The sequence below is a fragment of the Hyperoodon ampullatus genome, assembly GCF_949752795.1.
Source record: "Hyperoodon ampullatus genome assembly, chromosome: 7".
Classification (NCBI taxonomy): domain Eukaryota; kingdom Metazoa; phylum Chordata; class Mammalia; order Artiodactyla; family Ziphiidae; genus Hyperoodon; species Hyperoodon ampullatus.
In genome coordinates this window covers 14,836,205-14,853,622 of record NC_136920.1, presented here as the reverse complement: position 1 = coordinate 14,853,622, position 17,418 = coordinate 14,836,205, and the positions used below count along the sequence as shown (strand labels likewise).

At 57.9% G+C, this 17,418-nt stretch overlaps 1 protein-coding gene across 1 annotated transcript; it reads left to right on the top strand.

Annotated features, from left to right (window-relative positions):
• Positions 1-2,664: 2,664 nt before the first annotated feature.
• On the top strand, positions 2,665-16,859 carry RTN4RL2 (reticulon 4 receptor like 2; the record flags this gene model as incomplete). Its single annotated transcript, XM_079708790.1, has 3 exons — positions 2,665-2,695; positions 8,519-9,000; positions 16,110-16,859. 3 exons carry the CDS (start codon positions 2,665-2,667, stop codon positions 16,857-16,859), a joined length of 1,263 nt encoding a protein of 420 aa, XP_079564916.1.
• Positions 16,860-17,418: the final 559 nt, after the last annotated feature.

Here is a 17,418-nt window from a genome sequence, read left to right as displayed (position 1 = left end):
CTGTACAGTGGGGTACAAGCAGAGGAATTTTTGACCGTCTGGAGCACACCCAAGTTCGGGGTGTCTCTTGGGGCTCCCAGGGCTGAAGGACAGGACTGGAGCCAAGGATCGTTGGCGGGGACGCCCCCTTTCCTGCAGCTCACTCCGGGATGGGGGCTCCCCTCCCAGCTTCGGGTCCCCGCCTGGGTTGGGGGCCTGGGGTCCCAGTCCCCCCACCCAGAAGAGCGCCAGCCCAGGGAACGGATGACAGCACACACCTGAGTCAGCCCGCCGCCCACCCGCCCCTCAGCGTCTGTCTCCGCATCTTGTGATATTTCGCTCCCCGGGAGCCAGCCCCACTGCGCTCCGGAGGCAGCTCGGCAAACAAACCCAGCGACAGATTGTGCCGCGGCTCATGCCGGGGAAGGACGCCAAATCCCACCCTACTACCCCCAACACTCCCTCCCCGCCGCCCCCTCCAGGCCTTCCTCCCAGGCGCGGGCCCTCGGCAGGGTGGGTCCCGGGAAACGCAGGGCCCCCTGCTTTCTAGAGATGGGAGAGGGACAGGAGCCCCAGAGCCGCCCCTTTTTACTCCCACCTCACCCGAACATAAGACGGGCCGGAAGAGGAAATTTAGTTGCTGGGAGGGCCTGGGAGCCCGGGAAGGGCAGAGGATGTAACCAGCAGGGGGCGCCCGAGCGTCGAGGTGCAAGAGGGCTGGGAGCCCGCTACTGAAAGCCGGTGGAAAGGGAGACAAGAGACAGACATCCGACCCAGACATGGAGAGACAGGGAGGGAAGGAGGCACAAGGGCAGAAGGGAAGCGACAGAGACACAGACAGAAAGCGAGAGAGACAGAGAAGACAGTGACACAAAGAGACAAATCATAAAGGAAGGAAATGGCAGGGAGAGAGTAAAGAGGGGAGGAAGGGAGGGAGGGAACAGAGAGACGGAGACCATAAAATATGAATAAGGGCGGGAGGAGAAAATGAGAGAAATCGAACGAGAACGAGGGAAGAATGAGATTATGGATGGAACAGAAAATGAATGGGAAAATGAGATCAGCATTTATAAAGCGCCGACTGTACGCCAGGCGCTGCGTTGGGCTCTGGCACAGACGGGAGAGGAGGAGCCAGAGAGCCCGGTGGAGGAGCGAGGGGGCTCTTTTTCTTTGCTCGCGGGAGCGGCCGCCCGGGACTCCCGCGCTTCCTCGGGCCGGCTTCGCGCAGATTTCCCTGGCTCTGGCCGTTGGCGCCGCTCCAGCAGCCCCAACCCGGCCTGCGCCGCTTGGCCACTGTCCCCAAAGCGGCTACCCCGAGGGCCCCGCGACTGTCCCGCGCCGGGGCGGCTCCCAAGGTCCGGATGCCCGACGCCCTGGACCAGGTCAAGGCCAGGGTGATCCGCATCGCCCCCTTTATAAGGAGACGGTTGCGTCGCGGGCCTGCAGGTATCGCCCTGAACGAGGCCACGAGGGGCGCAAGGGGTCCGGAAGAGATCAGAATGCCCCCCTCTTTAAAAGGAAGCAGAAGAAGCTCCCGTGAAGCCAACGCTCTCCTCCCACCTTTGAGTCTTCTATCCCCCTCACGGGCGATGAGACACACGCGCACCCAAACTTGTACCCGCTTGCAGATGCGTTAAGGGGCATACACACAGCACGGTACACATACCCTGGCCACCCATCCCCGAGTTTGCTTGCGCCAAACTCTCACACGTTTCCCATCCGCGCAGACACGCGCGCTGGCTGACAGCGGCTCACCCATTCGCACACTCACGAGCCCCTGCTTCCCCCGGCCCGTGTAAAAGATAACGTGCAAGCACTCAGTCACACCTGCACAAGCGTCCTTGCGCGCGCGTGCACGCTCATATGCACTCGATCTCGCACCCACAAACTCTTGCATATACTATTCTTATAGTCGCACACACTCAGGGATTGGGGTCTGGGAACGAAGGGGAAAGTGGGATCTTGGAGCTCTTCCAGAGGAGAGGAACATTGGAGGCGTGGGCAAAGGTGCCTGGGGCCCGGCAAGGAGGAGGCGGTGACCCAAGAGCCCGGCTCCTCCCAGAAAGTTGGGAGGGGGGAACTGGGCAAGTCCACGGGGTTCCCTTACACTACCGCACACCCCCCCCCCCCCGGAAGGGATTTCTCTAGAAGCGTGGCGCCGCGAAGGCGATCGAACACAGACCTCCGGATCCCCCAAGAAAGAGAGGGGGCCTGGATGGAGGGGGCTAGAAAGCCGCTCCCGCCTCCTAGTGGCCAGGAAAGGGTTAAGTCGGCAAGCTAGGAAGCGAGGGAGGAGCCAGCGAGTGCGTGAAGGAGGGGGGTGGTTAGGAAGAGCATCCTCGCTGTCCCCACTCTCCCTCGGCGAGCAGCCGGCGCGCACGGACCAACGGACTGACGGACACCGCGCGCTGCCTGCGCTGCTGGGGGGCGCGGGCACCGGGCATCGACGGCCAGCTCGAGCCCCGTCCCGCCGCGCCCCACCCCGTCCCGTCGGGGCCGATGGCTCCTCCCGAGTTTCGCAGCCCAGGGGGCGCAGGGTAGAGCGCCGCGGCCCGGCCACACAGCCCGGGGACTCCCGGGCCCTCCCGGAGCCCCGCGGAGTCCCCGCCGTCCGTCTGGCCGGCTCAGGGAGCGAGCTGGAGCGCCCTCCCCCCCGCCGCCCCCTCCCCCGAGCGTCGAGACAAGATGCTGCCCGGGCTCAGGAGCCTGCTGCAAGGTAGGGAGACCCCAGCCTGCGGGAGGGCAGAGAGCATCCTACCGAGGCAAGCGGGGCGCCCCCTCCGCCAGGGCGCGAGGGTGGGGCAGTGGTGGGGGTGGGGGGTAGCCTGGGAGGAAAAATGCTGAGCCCCGGGCCCCGCCCCCGCCCCCAGAGCTGCCGGCAGGAGCCGCGCACCCGACTCGGAGCCTGCTGGGCTGTGCGGGGAACCCGTGACCGAGGGGGGACGCAGGGGGCAGGCGGACCCGTCCCGGGGGGTGGGGAGGGAGGCTCAGGTTCTGCTGTCCCGGCTCCACCTGCTCTGGGGGACGCTGAGGACTCCGGCCGGCTGGGGAAGCGCCGACTCAGCAACTTCTCGTGCCCCGTGCCTCAGCACTTTCCAGTCACCGGGGAGGACGAGGGATGAGGGTAGGGGGCTGTCCGGGAGGATCGGGGAGCGGAGGGAGATCCAAATGGCCCTCCGCGGTAGAACAGATGGAGGGCGCTAGAAAAGGGATAGCTCCCCGAACTGAGTGACGGACAGACAAGGGTGTGCCAGAGACTGGGGGTGGGGTGGGGAAGGGGTAAGAAGGAAGGGGATAGGAAGGGGCCAAAGATGGAGAGAGCGGTCAGGGGAGGGCGATAGGAAAGGTGGGGGGGGGGGGGGTAGGAGGAGGGATAAAGGTTAGACGGGAAAAGCTTGGAGGGAAGTGAGACCCTGGTGAGGACAGAGGAAGAGGGAAAGAGAGGGGAGACCAGATTAGGGGAGGGGTGGGGAGAAGACCAGGGCCAGGGACCCAGAACCTGGCGGTGGGAGAAATAGGAAAGAGAATGAGGGCTGGGACCCTAGGGATGGGGAAGGAACGGGGAGTGAGAAGATCAGAAAGCCAGAAACCAGAGGAGGATGGGGATGGTGGACAGAGATGGGGTGTCAGGAACAGGGGAAGACGATTGGGATGAGCTCTAGGGCTGGGGATGGGAAACCAGAGATAGGAGAGGGGCTGGGGGTGATCAGGATGGGGATGGGGGCTGGAAAGGGAGGAAAGGAGGAAGGGAGAGAAAGGGGAGAGGGAGAGAGAGAGAGAGACCAGGGGGGCGGCCTAAGGATGAGACAAAGGGACTTCTGGTAACCACTTCCACGTGGGAAGCCCTCCATTTCCAAAGCGCCTGCCTGTCACTTCTCTTCTCTCAGGGAGTGGCCAGTGGGCCAGACCCTGGGCTCTGAGCTCAGGGCCTTGGGGGTGGCTGTGAGGGGGAGAGGGGGAAGACATTCAAGTGGGGTGCCCGCCTCCGAGGGTGGGCACCCTGGCTGGCTCCGTGCTGCCATTTATATCTCTGGGCCCTGTCGTGGGATCCTGCCGCCGCCGCCACGGTGGCTGCTTATTTTGGGGTGTTACATTCTGGCAGAGTGAGAAGCTGGTTGCAGCAGCTCTAAACCTCCATCACCCGCGTCAGTGCCTCCCCAGGCCCCTGCGTCACTGGCATCATCACCACCTCCGTTCTGTTCCCCGGCTCCCACCTCCTCAAGCCCCTGCCACCTCAGCATCTGCCCGGCAGGCCCAGCCCTTTTGGGTGTGGAGCTGTTGCTTCTTGTTTGGGACCCTGTGCCCCTCCTTCAAAACCAGAGGCCTTGACTCCCTTTCCAGGGAGTACTTTTCCTGGGGCCACTCTGCCCTGAGGGTTGGCACCCTGTTTCCTGCCTCTACACTGGGTCCATCTGCTTCCTTCTCAAGTTTCTTCTTTCACAGGGATCTCTGGACTTAATGGTGGCTCCTGGGCTGAGAACTCTGTTTGTGAGCCTTGGTGCTCCAGGATGATAGCCCAGAGTCCTTGACAGTGGGCCCTCAGTGAGTGGATACTTTTTGGCTCTGGGCACCTCAGTCTTCTGGGATCAATACCATGTTCTGGCCTCTCTCCGTTCCCTCCCCTGGTCAGTTCTGGCCACATCTTCTGGACACTGCTCATCTCTTCCTGACTCCCAGGTGGGCCGTCCCCTAGAACAACCACAGCCTGGAGCCCAGGAGGGGAAAGTTGGAGAGAACCTGGGTCCTTTACCTTGCCTTGACCCTGAATAGCCACACAGAGCCGGTGTCATTGCTGGCCCAGCCCTGTGCACCTGGGTGCAATTTCTGTGCTCCCTTTACCCCACCCCGAGCGCCGTACGCTCACACTCAGGGGTGGTGTCTGTGGATGATGTGGGGTCTCCCAAAGAAAGGTCAGAGAGTCCCTTTTGACATGGACTTGTCCAATCTGGGTTCCACCTGTACTAGCTGCATGACCTGAGGCAACTCATTTCATGTTTGTGAGCCTCCCTCCCCTCATCTGCAAATTGGGAGCCATAAGATTGATCTCACCGGGGCTATGTTATGTTGTATTCTATGCATTAAGACATGTACAAATACAGTGGCTGGCACACAGTAGGTGTTTAATAACAGATGGTTTCTGCCCATCCTTGTTCTGTGCTCCCCTGCAACTCTAGCCATCACCTGCTGACTTGAGGAAAAAAAAAAAAAAAAAAAGAGGAGGGATGGACTGAGCAGAGAGGGTGGGGAGGCTGTTAGAATCGGCCCAGATAGTAGTAGGGGCATAAAATGAAGCCTTCGAGAGAAAGATAACCGAAGGTGGATTGACAGAGATTCGGTCAGGGCCTGGGGCTGTTCCCTCAGAAGTGAACTCTTCCACTGTCCAGTCCTCAGCGGTGTGGCCTGTGAAATAAGGGGTTTGCGCTCGATGGCCGATGAGGTGTCCCCCACCTTCCTGCTCTGACACTCTGCGTGCCTCTTGCCCCCGTCTTTGCCAGGGATTCACAAAATGGGGGCCGGGAGTGGAACTGTGGTCCTCGGGGAGAGAGGGAAGCCCCGGGCCTGGAGGGAAGGAGTGATGGTGAAGAGCCGGGAGAAGCAGGGGGTGGGGAGGCGATGGTGCTGGGAAGGGAAAGGGCACACGCTGGGCAGGGGCTGAGGGCGGAGGAGGGAGAGAAAGGCACGGCTCGGCTCACCCGGGCCCTGCTGCCTCTGCCCAGGAGCACTCCAGCCAGGCCTGGGGGCAGAGCAATCTAGAGCCCCACCTGCCCCGCCTCCTCGCTTGCTTCCAGTGAGAGCCGCAGCCTGAATTATGGATGAGGCTCCTTGGGTTACAGCTGCTTTGCACGGCAGCAGCGAGGACCAGAAATGGCAACAGAGTCACTGTTACGCCACAGCTGTCACGGAGGGGCCCCCTGCTCAGGGCCCCCCCTCAAAGAGCCCGCAGGGAGCACCATCTTGGCCTTGGGCAGGTGGGCCATGATGGGGGGAGACATGGGGGCAAGAGGGAGGGGATGTGGGGAAGTGAGAGAGAAGCCCCCGAATGAGGGCAAGCTGGGGGCCGGGGAATTGTGGGCTAGAGGAATGAGTGGGGCCCCTGCCAGCCCCTGCTGAGCTCGGCCTCCAGGCTGGAAGAGACCCTGGTGCCAGGGGACTGGCTCCCGACTCTGGAGCACTCTGGGATCACGTGTCCTTCCCTCTGTCTCTCCTGGGTTAACAGTTGGCCCTAGAGGCTGAGGAAAGAGCTCCATAATCCTTGGAGGGCTGGCGGCCTTCTGAATGAACACCCTGTGAGCCTGTGGATAAGGGGTGGGATTAAGGGATCAGAGAGGGATTTGGCTTTCTCTGGTGTCAAGTCCTTGGGGAAGCGAGCTCAGAGGGTGACTCCACCAGGAAGGGAAGTGCTCTGGCCGGTCATCAGGAGACTCCTTTCTAGTCCTTGCCCTGCCAGTCACGTTGCTGTGTGACCTTGGGCAAGTCACTTTCCCTCTCTGAGCCCCAGCCATCACTTCAGTAGAACCAGAGCTTGAACCAGGTGAACCTGGAGGATTTTCCACCTCCAAGATCTCCTGTTCTAAGCCTCAAACCTCAGCCCTCCTGAAACCCACCCAGGGCTCCCTACCGGGCTCCCGCACCCCGCCCCTGCCTGGTTGGGTTGAGGGGTGAGAGACATGCTCTTCCACCCAATGTGGAAAAACTCGGGAGGAGAAAGTAATCGTGAAACGTCGCACGGGGGAGGGGTGAGAAGGGCCGAGAAACGCGGAGGTGGTGTGAACGAAGGGAACAGCAGCCGCTGTGTCACCGAGTATTACATCACACCCAGCCTACACACGCACGGGGCCCGGCACTCACACACACGTGGAGGACCACCGGCACACGCTTGCGCGCAGCGGCGCGGGGAGGAGCCGGGACGCTCGCCGTGGGCCGGGTGGCGTGGCGCCGGGGTCCCCACCCTGCGCCTTTGCGCTCCTCCGCGGGAGGAGGCACAGCCCAGCTTCCGTGATGTCCGCGCCACACGCGGGGCCTGTCGGTGCCATGTGCCCACCCCGGGCTCAGCAGCACTTCGTGTAGAGGGCACCCGGCTCCCACGCGCATTCACACACAGCAACCTCTGACACCAGGCGTCAGTGAAAGTCACGGACCCCTCAGGCTCCACCCTGAGGACCCAGGATCTCAGGTCCTTGGGTCCAAGGGCAAAGGTCTTCCTCTGCCTTCACAGGCGGTAGCACACTGTTTGGAGCAGAAGGTGCTCATTCCATGTGTGCCCAGAGAATGACTGCCTGGCTTCTGGAGTGCAAAACCTGCCAGATGAAAATCCCGAGACTCATCCGGAAGTCATGATAAAGGGTAGAGGTCAAGCTAGTTCCAGCCCAGAACTTGCATCAGCTGCCGTGAGGGTCAGAAGGCCAGGGGACAGGGATGGATGAGGGGCCCCAGAGCCCCTGCTATAGCTCAGAGATACGGAGGCCTAGACACGACTCTTTAGCCCCCAGGCCCTTGGGCCTCCCTGAGCCTGCCTCTCCATCTATATCATAAGAAGGCTGGATCATAGCCAACCTTCAAAAGTTACTTTGAAAAAAAATTATAATTATTTTTTGGCCGCACCAAGTAGGATCATAGTTCCCCAGGGATCAAACCAGTGCCCCCATGCGGCGGAAGCGCAGAGTCTTAACCACTGGACCGCCAAGGAAGTCCTGAAAAAGAATTTTTGAGTGACTTTGAATGAGAAAAGCCTGGGGTGTAAAATGCAGATTCCTGAGCTATTCCCCCAGGGATGCTGATTCTGCACAGGCAGGGCCCAGGAAGCAGCATTCTTTCCAGGACCCTCTGATGATTCTGCTGCAGGTGGCTGGAGACCCCCTGTCCCTTGGTTCCTAAGACCCCTTCCAGTGTGGAGAGATGAGGGAGGAGGGCTGTGGTCACCAGTGGGCCAGCAAGACCAGACCCCAGAGGCAGCCGGAGGGCCATTTTCCATGGGCCTTAGGTTCACAGAGGGTCTCAATTTAATACCACCTGTTCTCAAATGGAGTCAATTTTGCTCCCCAGGTGATACCTGGCGACGTCTGGAGACATTTCGGTTATCATAGGTTATCATAATGGCAGGGGGAGGGGTGTTACACCTCTAATGTGTAGAGGACAGGGATGCTGCTAAACACCCTATATAGGACATCGTTGTATAGGACTGCCTCCAACAAAGCACTGTCCAGCCCAAGTCTCAAGACCAAAGTCATGGTCAAACCTACCATAGTGAAAACAGGAATGAAAGTAGACAATCACTCATCAAACAACTTTCAACCTATCACAGTGCTTCCTACAATGTCCTCTTGGCATTTCTTTATTCTTTAATATACCAGGAGCCTCCAAAAGCGGAAGTGGCCAGGGCCTCTCGCGACTCTGAGGTTGCACCCAGAACCTCCCACCCAAGCTAGAAACGCAAGGCTCTCAGCAAGGGTCGCCTTAGGGGTGGGTGGGCGGGGCCCCTGGCTGGCACTCCCACGCTCGCAGCCCGCCCAGAGAGATCTCCTCCGCGCCCTCCCCGCAGGTCCCGCCCCGGCCTGCCTCCTGCTGATGCTCCTGGCCCTGCCCCCAGCTGCCCCCAGCTGCCCCATGCTCTGTACCTGCTACTCGTCCCCGCCCACCGTGAGCTGCCAGGCCAACAACTTCTCGTCGGTGCCGCTGTCCCTGCCGCCCAGCACGCAGCGCCTGTTCCTGCAGAACAACCTCATCCGCACGCTGCGGCCCGGCACCTTCGGGCCTAACCTGCTCACTCTGTGGCTCTTCTCCAACAACCTCTCCGCCATCTATCCGGGCACCTTCCGCCACCTGCAGGCGCTCGAGGAGCTGGACCTCGGCGACAACCGGCACCTGCGCTCTCTGGAGCCCGACACCTTCCAGGGCCTGGAGCGGCTGCAGTCGCTGCATCTGTACCGCTGTCAGCTCAGCAGCCTGCCGGGCAACATCTTCCGCGGCCTGGTCAGCCTGCAGTACCTCTACCTCCAGGAAAACAGCCTGCTCCACCTACAGGTGAGCCGGCCCTAGCCCGGCGCGCGCGCGCGCGCGCACGCACACGCGCACACGCACGCGCGCACACACAGTCCTCTTCTGCTTCCCTCTCTCCCTGGGGCCTCTCGGCCCCTCTGTCGCTGCTCACCCTTCCCGCCTCTGTCTCAGCACCTCTATTTCTCTGTCCCTTTCCTAGGTTTCTGTCCCTCCCACTTTCTCCAGGGGCTTTTCTTTATTTTGTCTCCTCTCTCTTTCTCTGTCACTAACACCCCACCCCCCCTCTGACTGCCTCTGCCTGTCTGTCTGTCTCTCCCTTTCTGTCCCTGTCTGTCTCGCTCACTAACTTGCCTCCCCCATCTGTCTCCCTCTGCCTCTTCTGTCTGTCTCCCTTCACACGCCCACTCCACACACACACCCCCATGTCTGTCTGGGTGTGTGTGTCTTTCTGTGATCTCTCCTTTCCCCCCGGTTTGCCTTTAGGGGACTCTGCCTTTCCCCAGGCACCCCAGCCCAAAGGGCTTCGTGGCGGCTTTTCTCACCCACCCCCATGCCCTCCCGCAACACGGGGAGGTGGGCAAGAGGGCAGAGCCACTGCAACTGGTATCCCATAGGAGGTTCCACCTCACTGGGTCGTGGGACAAGGGGAAACCCTGCCCTTTCTAGATTCCGTCCCCCAAACCTATCCCCCAAATCTGTTGTCTCAGTGCAACGGGTGAAGGAAAAAAAGGGTAAAGAGCTGTTAAGCAGCTGGAAAATGGATGCTCTGAAAACGGAAGGAATAACAGTCATTGCTATTTATTGTTATTATTATTGATCTAAATATTGTTTATTATTGTTGTTATGCTGTTTGACAGTCAAATCCTCCCATTCTATTTCCCCAGGAAGCAATAACACACCCTCCAAGCCACTCTGGGAGGAAATTCTCCCTCGGCTACACAACCTCTGGATATCCAAACTCTCCCCTCTCCCCACACCAACCTGGAAGGCACTTCCTCCTCCCCATCCCAGGTTGAGGCCTAACTGGTGGATTTGATGCTGATAATTATAACAACAACAATAGCAATAATAATTTAACGTTTATTGAGCACCCAGAATGTGCTTGGTGCTGAGAAAAGGGCAGCGAACAAAACAGACGAAACTGCTGCCTTCGCAGAGAGCATTCTAGTGGCGGGGAGAGACAAGAAGTAAAATGTACAGTATGTTGGGAAAATATGTTGTGTGTTATTATTATTGCATAAGTAATGATAATAATAGCCCACTAGCACTTAGCAGGCACACTATGCATCAGGCGCTGTGCTAAGGACTTTACGGGTATCAACTCTGCCATTTACAAGTGTGTGGCATTTTTTAACCTCCCTGAGCCTCAGTTTTTCCATCTGTAAAATGGGGGTAGCCATAGCACCCATCTTCTAGGGATTTTATAAGCGTTAAGTGCACGAATAATTTGTAAAGCACTTGGAACAGCACTTGGCATACGGTGGGCACGCTATAAATGCTTGTTAAGATACTATTTTAAAAAGAGAAACAAGCCTCATTTAACACTGGTCTCAGTGAAATGGCCCATCTTGGACCCTATCCTGAAGATATGGGTCAACTTCAAGGATTATACTGAGACCATGGGTGGGTCCCAGAACACTCCCTCCTTTTTCTTCTTCCTGACTTTGCACTTCATGGTTTCCAAAGTGTGCTCAGTCACCTCATCTCACTTCTACAGCCCTGTCGGGAGATTGTTTATATTCCCTTACAGATGAGGAAGCTGAGACCAAGGGTCCCAAAGTCTCTTAAATCATTGTCCATGTGCCTGGGGGCTTAACGTGTTCTCAGTATCACGTCAAACCTCACAACAGGCTGGCAGCAGGGATGGTTAGGGGCAGTAGGGACAAAAAATGAAGTTTCTGAGGCCACACAACCAGGAAGAGCTGGTGGCACTTCAGGCTTCGTAGTCTGATGACACTTCAGGCCATTTTTGTCCTTCAGAACTCTCCACTGGGAGCCGACCAGGTGCAGGGGGAATGGTACTCGGAAGGACAGCAGAGCAGGCTCATTTTTGAAAGCACATGCTTTGTTTTGTTTTGGTTTTGGCTGCACTGCGCAGCATGTGGGATCTTAGTTCCCTGACCAGGAATCAAACCCATGCCCCCTGCAGTGGAGCGCGGAGTCTTAACCTCTACACCACCACGGAAGTCCGTGAAAGCACATGCTTTGGAGTCTGCCAGACCTAAGTTCAAATCCTGGCTCCCATACGACTTTGGACAAATCACTCTCTCCATTGCCATTTCCTCATCTGTAAAATGGCAATCATGATAGTAATTAACAATAATACTTACCTAAGACGTTTTGTAAGGATTAAAATTTAGCACAGGAGAGTCCGCCTGCTGATGCAGGGGACACGGGTTCGTGCCCCGGTCTGGAAGATCCCACATGCCATGGATCGGCTGGGCCCGTGAGCCATGGCCGCTGAGCCTGCGCGTCCGGAGCCTGTGCTCCGCAACGGGAGAGGCCACAACAGTGAGAGGCCCGCGTACCGCAAAAAAAAAAAAAAAGAAAAAGAAAAAAATTTAGCACAGGGCCACATCAATATATGGGCACTGTCATTATTATTGTTAATTATTACTAGTAGTGCAACAACCACTACTACTGAGATCCTGACCTCCTTATCAACATATATTAGTTATTCAGATTAGGAATCTGGGGTCAGCAGGCCTGAGTTTGAATCCCTGCTCTGCTATATTCTGACTTATTTAACTTTAGACAAGTTGCTGCCCCCTCTGAACCTCAGTTTTCTTATCTTTAAGATGGGAATAATAAAAATAATACCTTCCATAAAGAATGGCTGTAAAGAGTAAATGAGTTCGTATATATAAATCACATAGTTAAGTGCTGAATAAATTTTGTCGTCATGACCTGATCCTCCATCACAAATGGCAGCCAGGGCCTGGGGTCAGGAAAGACCTGGGCAAGGTCAGTGGACACTCACCTTGAGTGGACACTGGGGTCTTCTGAAATGGGAAGTGTTGGTTCTGCACACCCCTGGCATGAATGGTAGGGGGCATCGTGGGAAGGAAACATCTTCACACCTGGCCCTATATAGAAGAGAAAGAAAGAGACAGCCTCTGCCTGTGAACTGCCTGGAGAAACTAGGCTGGGAGATGCCACAGGCAGGTGTGGAAGCATGCGGGCTGGGCTGAGATCCGCAGGCGTGACCCAAGACGCCCCCGGGCCTGCCCTGAGAGGGGAGATCTGGAGGAGGCAAGAGGACCACAGCTTTTCAGGATAAGGAAGGTAGAAGTGGGAATGGGGTAGAGTGGAGGTTCTCACAGACTGTCTGCTGTAGGCCAGGCACTGTGCCAGGTGCGTTCATCACAGATTCTTACTGAGCAACTACTATATGCCAGGCAGTGTTCTGGGTGCCAGGGATTCAGAAGTGAACAAAAACTGTGTCCCTGCTCTCCTGGAGCGTATTTCCTACTGGAGTGGAACCAGATGATAGAGGCACCTGTCTCTCTTCTAATTGTGAGAGCAGCCTGCATGGCGTAAAAGAGCAGTCTTTACATTCAGGCAGATCTGATTTGCTCTGTGGCTTTGGGCAAGTTACTTAACTACTCTAAGCCTCAGTAGACCCATCTGTGAAATGGAAAAAATGACCTGTAACTCAGGGGTTCGTTGTGAGGATTAAAGGAGATGCTACTTGAAAGGGGTTTAGTGTGACCAGTCCAGAGTAAGCATCATTTCCCCCATTCAATGGCTGAGGACACTGAGGTTCAGAGAAGTTAAGGCACCCATCCAAGGTCACCCAACTCGTAAAGGGCACAGCCTAGAATGAGCCCAGGTCTGTCTGACTCCAAAGTGCAACTGTTCAGAGCTCTGTCTCCAGAGTTCACGTCTGCCTTCCACTACATATCGGCTCTTGAACTCTAGGCCAGTCACTTGCCTTCTCCGAGCCTCCCTCTCCTAACCTCTGAAAGGGGGAGAATAATACTATCCGCTTCACGGGACTTCCCTGGCGGTCCAGTGGTTAAGACTCCGCGCTCCCAATGCAGGGGGCATGGGTTCGATCCCTGGTCAGGGACTAAGATCCCACACGCCACATGGCGCAGCCAAAAAAAAAAAAATTATCTGCTTCATGGGGCTGTGATGATTCGGTTACTACATGGGATCTGTGTAGCACAGAGCCTGGCACACGGTAAGCGCTCTGTTAGTCAGCTGCTGACGCAAACGATGGCGATGATACCCAGCCTAGATCGGTGAGCATTGTGAGTGGGGTGCCTGGCGCGGAGCAGACACTCAGTACAGCTTTCTTGAATGAATGACGTACATTCCAGGACTCACTCGCTCATTAATATCAGATGAGGATGGATCTTAATGATCAACGATCTCAAGTCCCTTGTTTCACAGATGAAAAAAAAGTGACGCTCAGAGAGGTGCCCGGAGCTGCCCAAGGTCACACAGCGCAGCAGCTGATTTGACCAGTGCCAGAGACTGGAGCTGGGAGGCTGGAGGGAGGCAAGGTTAAGAACAGGATGCTGTCCAGGGAAGGGGGCAGGGATGCTGCGTTGAGGTTCCAAATGGTTTCAGAGAGCTGGGAACTGGCCAGGGGGAGGTGAGGGAAATGTGGTTTTCAAAATGGACGAGGATGACTTTAACAGACACTCTCTGCCCAGAGGGAGGGCACGATAGGGAGTGTGGTGGGGGAGGGGGAGGGCTGTGAAGGTCAAGAGCTTCTTAATGCACAGAGAACCATTTTAGAGGAAGGACCGGATCTGAGAGCTGCAGCCTAGGAAGTGACAACAGGATTTGGCAACAGCTGTGGATGGGGGTTGGGGGAATGGGCCCCCAGGCTGAGGCTCAGAGCAGGAGGGGCAGGACTTTTGCCAGGGGAAGGAGAAGGAGATTGGAATCAAGGAATCCTGTAGCCCAAAAACTGGGGCTGTAGGTCAGAGGTGCCTGAATTCCCTAGCATCCCTGAACTCCTGGTCTTCCCTTCCTGACTTCCGGAAGTCCCAGAGTGCCAATCACCTCTGCTCCCTCTATACCCCACCCCACCCCATAATTATCCTTTGACCAGGTATCTCTGGGCGTGTCCTACTCTTGCTAACACTCCATTAAAAAGAGAAACCCTAATTAGGTGTTTGAGTGGAAGGGATTCAACCCACTCCCTGGGGGGGCCAAGAAGAAAAGGACAAGGACACCAGGCCACGCTGGGCCAGGCTGAGGCCACGGACGTGCAGGGAGCCCTCCGCTGGAGACCTGAGCTGGGCGTGGGGCCGTGGCAGCAGGAGGTGGAGAAAGCTGGTGTCACAGGCAGCCGAGAAGGTTGAGGGGGACGGATCTCAATGTGGCCAAGAGGAGGGTTCTTGGCAGGCTCAGTTCCTGTAGCAGAGAGGGCGGAAGCCAGATGGGAGGGGGCGAGAAAATGCAGGAGCACAGGAAGGCGGAGGCTGTGAGTGTGGGCTGAGAGTCAACGCCCTCCCCCCACCTGAGAGCCTGAGACCAGGCTCCTGGGTGAGGTGGGGGGATCATCTCCCCAAGGCAGGGAAGGGTGGGAGAGGCACCGCCAGGAAACGGGAATCCAGGGTGAACTGGCTTGAGCACAGAGGATGCCCCTGTCCCCCAGAACCAGACCCCCCTGGGTCTGCTGACCACAGTGATGTCCTCCACAAGAGGGGAGGACCTCAGTACTGGGGCTCTGGTCCCCTCTCTGGCAAGCCCTTCATCTCTCTGGGTCTCAGTGCTCTCCTCTGCAGAAACGCAGGCTAGGCTGGTGCACCCAGAAGCACTAATTCCCAAATCTGGTTGACCATCACCAATACCTTGGTGAACTGGTTAAAATGAAGGGCCAGCCCCCTGCTCTCTCCCCTCCATGGAGCATACCCACTCCTCCACTCCCCTGAACCACAGTTCAAGGTCCTTCCAGCACTAATATGGTCTGATTCAGAGACTCCCCAGCCTTGGGCAGGTGGGACAGCCCCTCTAAGGGGACAGTGATGCAGGGCATGGGGCAGCAGGCTTCCTTCCCCTCCCCTCCCCTGCTGCCTCTGTGGGGTGGAGCTGATATAGTCCCCTTAATGTCCCAGCCCAGTAGCAGAACTTTGGGGTCCCAGGAAGCTCCTCTATTAGAGGAAAATGGATGGGACCTAATTCTAACTAAGACACTATTGTCATAATAACCACCATTTATTGATGGTGGTCTGTGTGCCCACCGGGTACGGCATCCTTACAGGATCTCATCTAACCCTCCCTCAGCCTGCTGAAAGAGTTGTTCTCTGAGTTACACACACTGAGGAAACTGAGGCTCAATGAGGCTAAATAACTTGCCCAAAGTAACGCAGCTGGGAAGAGGGCAAGCTGGATTTGAGCCGGGGTTCTGCTGACACCTGAGCCTGTGGGCTTCATCACTGGACCGAATCCCAATGTGCCAGGCCCTGTGCCCGGCACTTCACCCATCTGATATGTATGGGGATTGTCTTCTTTAATCCTCAAAACAAACCCAGGGGGAGGTACATTCACCTCCATTTTAAAGACTGGCTTGGCCAGATTGCTGGCTTAGCCAAGTTCACAACAATGGCTAACTCATAGAATGCCCACCACATGTATTAATACATGTTGTTTCATTTAATCTCCACATGTTACAGATGAAGAAACTGAGTCATAAGGATACTGAGTGACTTGCTCAAGTGTCAGTTAATAAGGCCAGGATTTGAAAGTCAGGGAGTCTGAAAGTCTGCATACTTAGCCAAATCGGAGGTTCTCATTCTCCAAGCGTGGTCCTCCCACCAGCAGCATCAGTACCACCTGGGAACTTGTAAAGACGTGCAGAATCTCACCCCCCCTCCCGCCCCCCCCAACCCCGCTCCAAGACCTGCTGAATCAGAAACCCTGCGGGCAGGGCTCAGGGATCTGCAGGGGATTCTGATGCACCCCCAAAGTTTTAAGAACTATATTGCGTTTCTCACATTAACCTCTAAATAGGTTAGAGGAGGCAGGATTAGAACCCAGGACTCTATGAATCAGAAGGTCAAACCCCTTCTGTTCTACCACAGTGCTCCCCTTCTTTCCCAGATTTCTTCGGTGCCTGTCTCAGAACCACTCACCACTCTTATTCTCTCCCCTCCGCCCCCGCGCCCCGCCAGGATGATCTGTTCGCGGACCTGGCCAACCTGAGCCACCTCTTCCTCCACGGGAACCGCCTGCGGCTGCTAACGGAGCACGTGTTCCGCGGCCTGGGCAGTCTGGACCGGCTGCTGCTGCACGGGAACCGGCTGCAGGGCGTGCACCGCGCGGCCTTCCGCGGCCTCAGCCGCCTCACCATCCTCTACCTGTTCAACAACAGCCTGGCCTCGCTGCCGGGCGAGGCGCTCGCCGACCTGCCGGCGCTGGAGTTCCTGCGGCTCAACGCCAACCCCTGGGCGTGCGACTGCCGCGCGCGGCCACTCTGGGCCTGGTTCCAGCGCGCGCGCGTGTCCAGCTCCGACGTGACGTGCGCCACGCCCCCGGAGCGCCAGGGCCGCGACCTGCGCGCCCTCAGCGAGGCCGACTTCCAGGCCTGCCCGCCCGCCGTGCCCACGCGGCCCGGCAGCCGCGCCCGCGGCAACAGCTCGTCCAACCACCTGTACGGGGTGGCCGAGGCCGGGGCGCCCCCCGCCGACCCCTCCACCCTCTACCGAGACCTGCCAGCCGAAGACCCGCGGGGGCGCCAGGGCGGGGACGCACCCACCGAGGACGACTACTGGGGGAGCTACGGGGACGAGGACCAGCGGGGCGAGCAGACGTGCCCCGGCGCTGCCTGCCAGGCGACCCCGGACTCCCGCGGCCCCGCGCTCTCGGCCGGGCTCCCCACCCCTCTGCTTTGCGTCTTGCTCCTGGTCCCCCACCACCTCTGACTGCGGTGCTGAGACTGAAGAGGCCGGTGTGTCTTGCTCCCCCTCATCCCCCATCCCCCATCCCCAGCTGCGGCTCCGGCCCAGGCCCCGCCCTCTGGCCTTGCGGCCTTGCTGCCTTCTTTCCCCTCCCAGCTCCTCTCTTCCCCTGGGACCAGGCCACCTCTCCCTGCCTCTCAGGCTGCTGGCTTATGGCAGCCCCAGGAGGACACATCTGGTGGCTCAGCCCTGTTCTCCCCAACTCTGGCCGTTAACCCGTTTCCATCCCAAGGCTGGGGTGGGCACCCCAGGCAGCCGCTGACCCCTTCTTCCAGTGCCCACAGTGGACTCGGGAGGGGCTTTGTCTGCAGAGCATCTTCCACCAGCAGAGCCTTTGGAAGCTCCCGGGAAGGGAGCCCTGCCCAGGAGCCCTTTGGAGGGATGCTTCAGTCGGGGCCAGGCCAACCCTAGGCCCCTGCTTATCCTAGCACCCCTCAACCTCCCGACACTGGAGAAATACTTTTCTCCTATGTCTACCTTGGACACTTTTTAGGGTGCCTGGAGAGAACTTTCCTCTCCACCG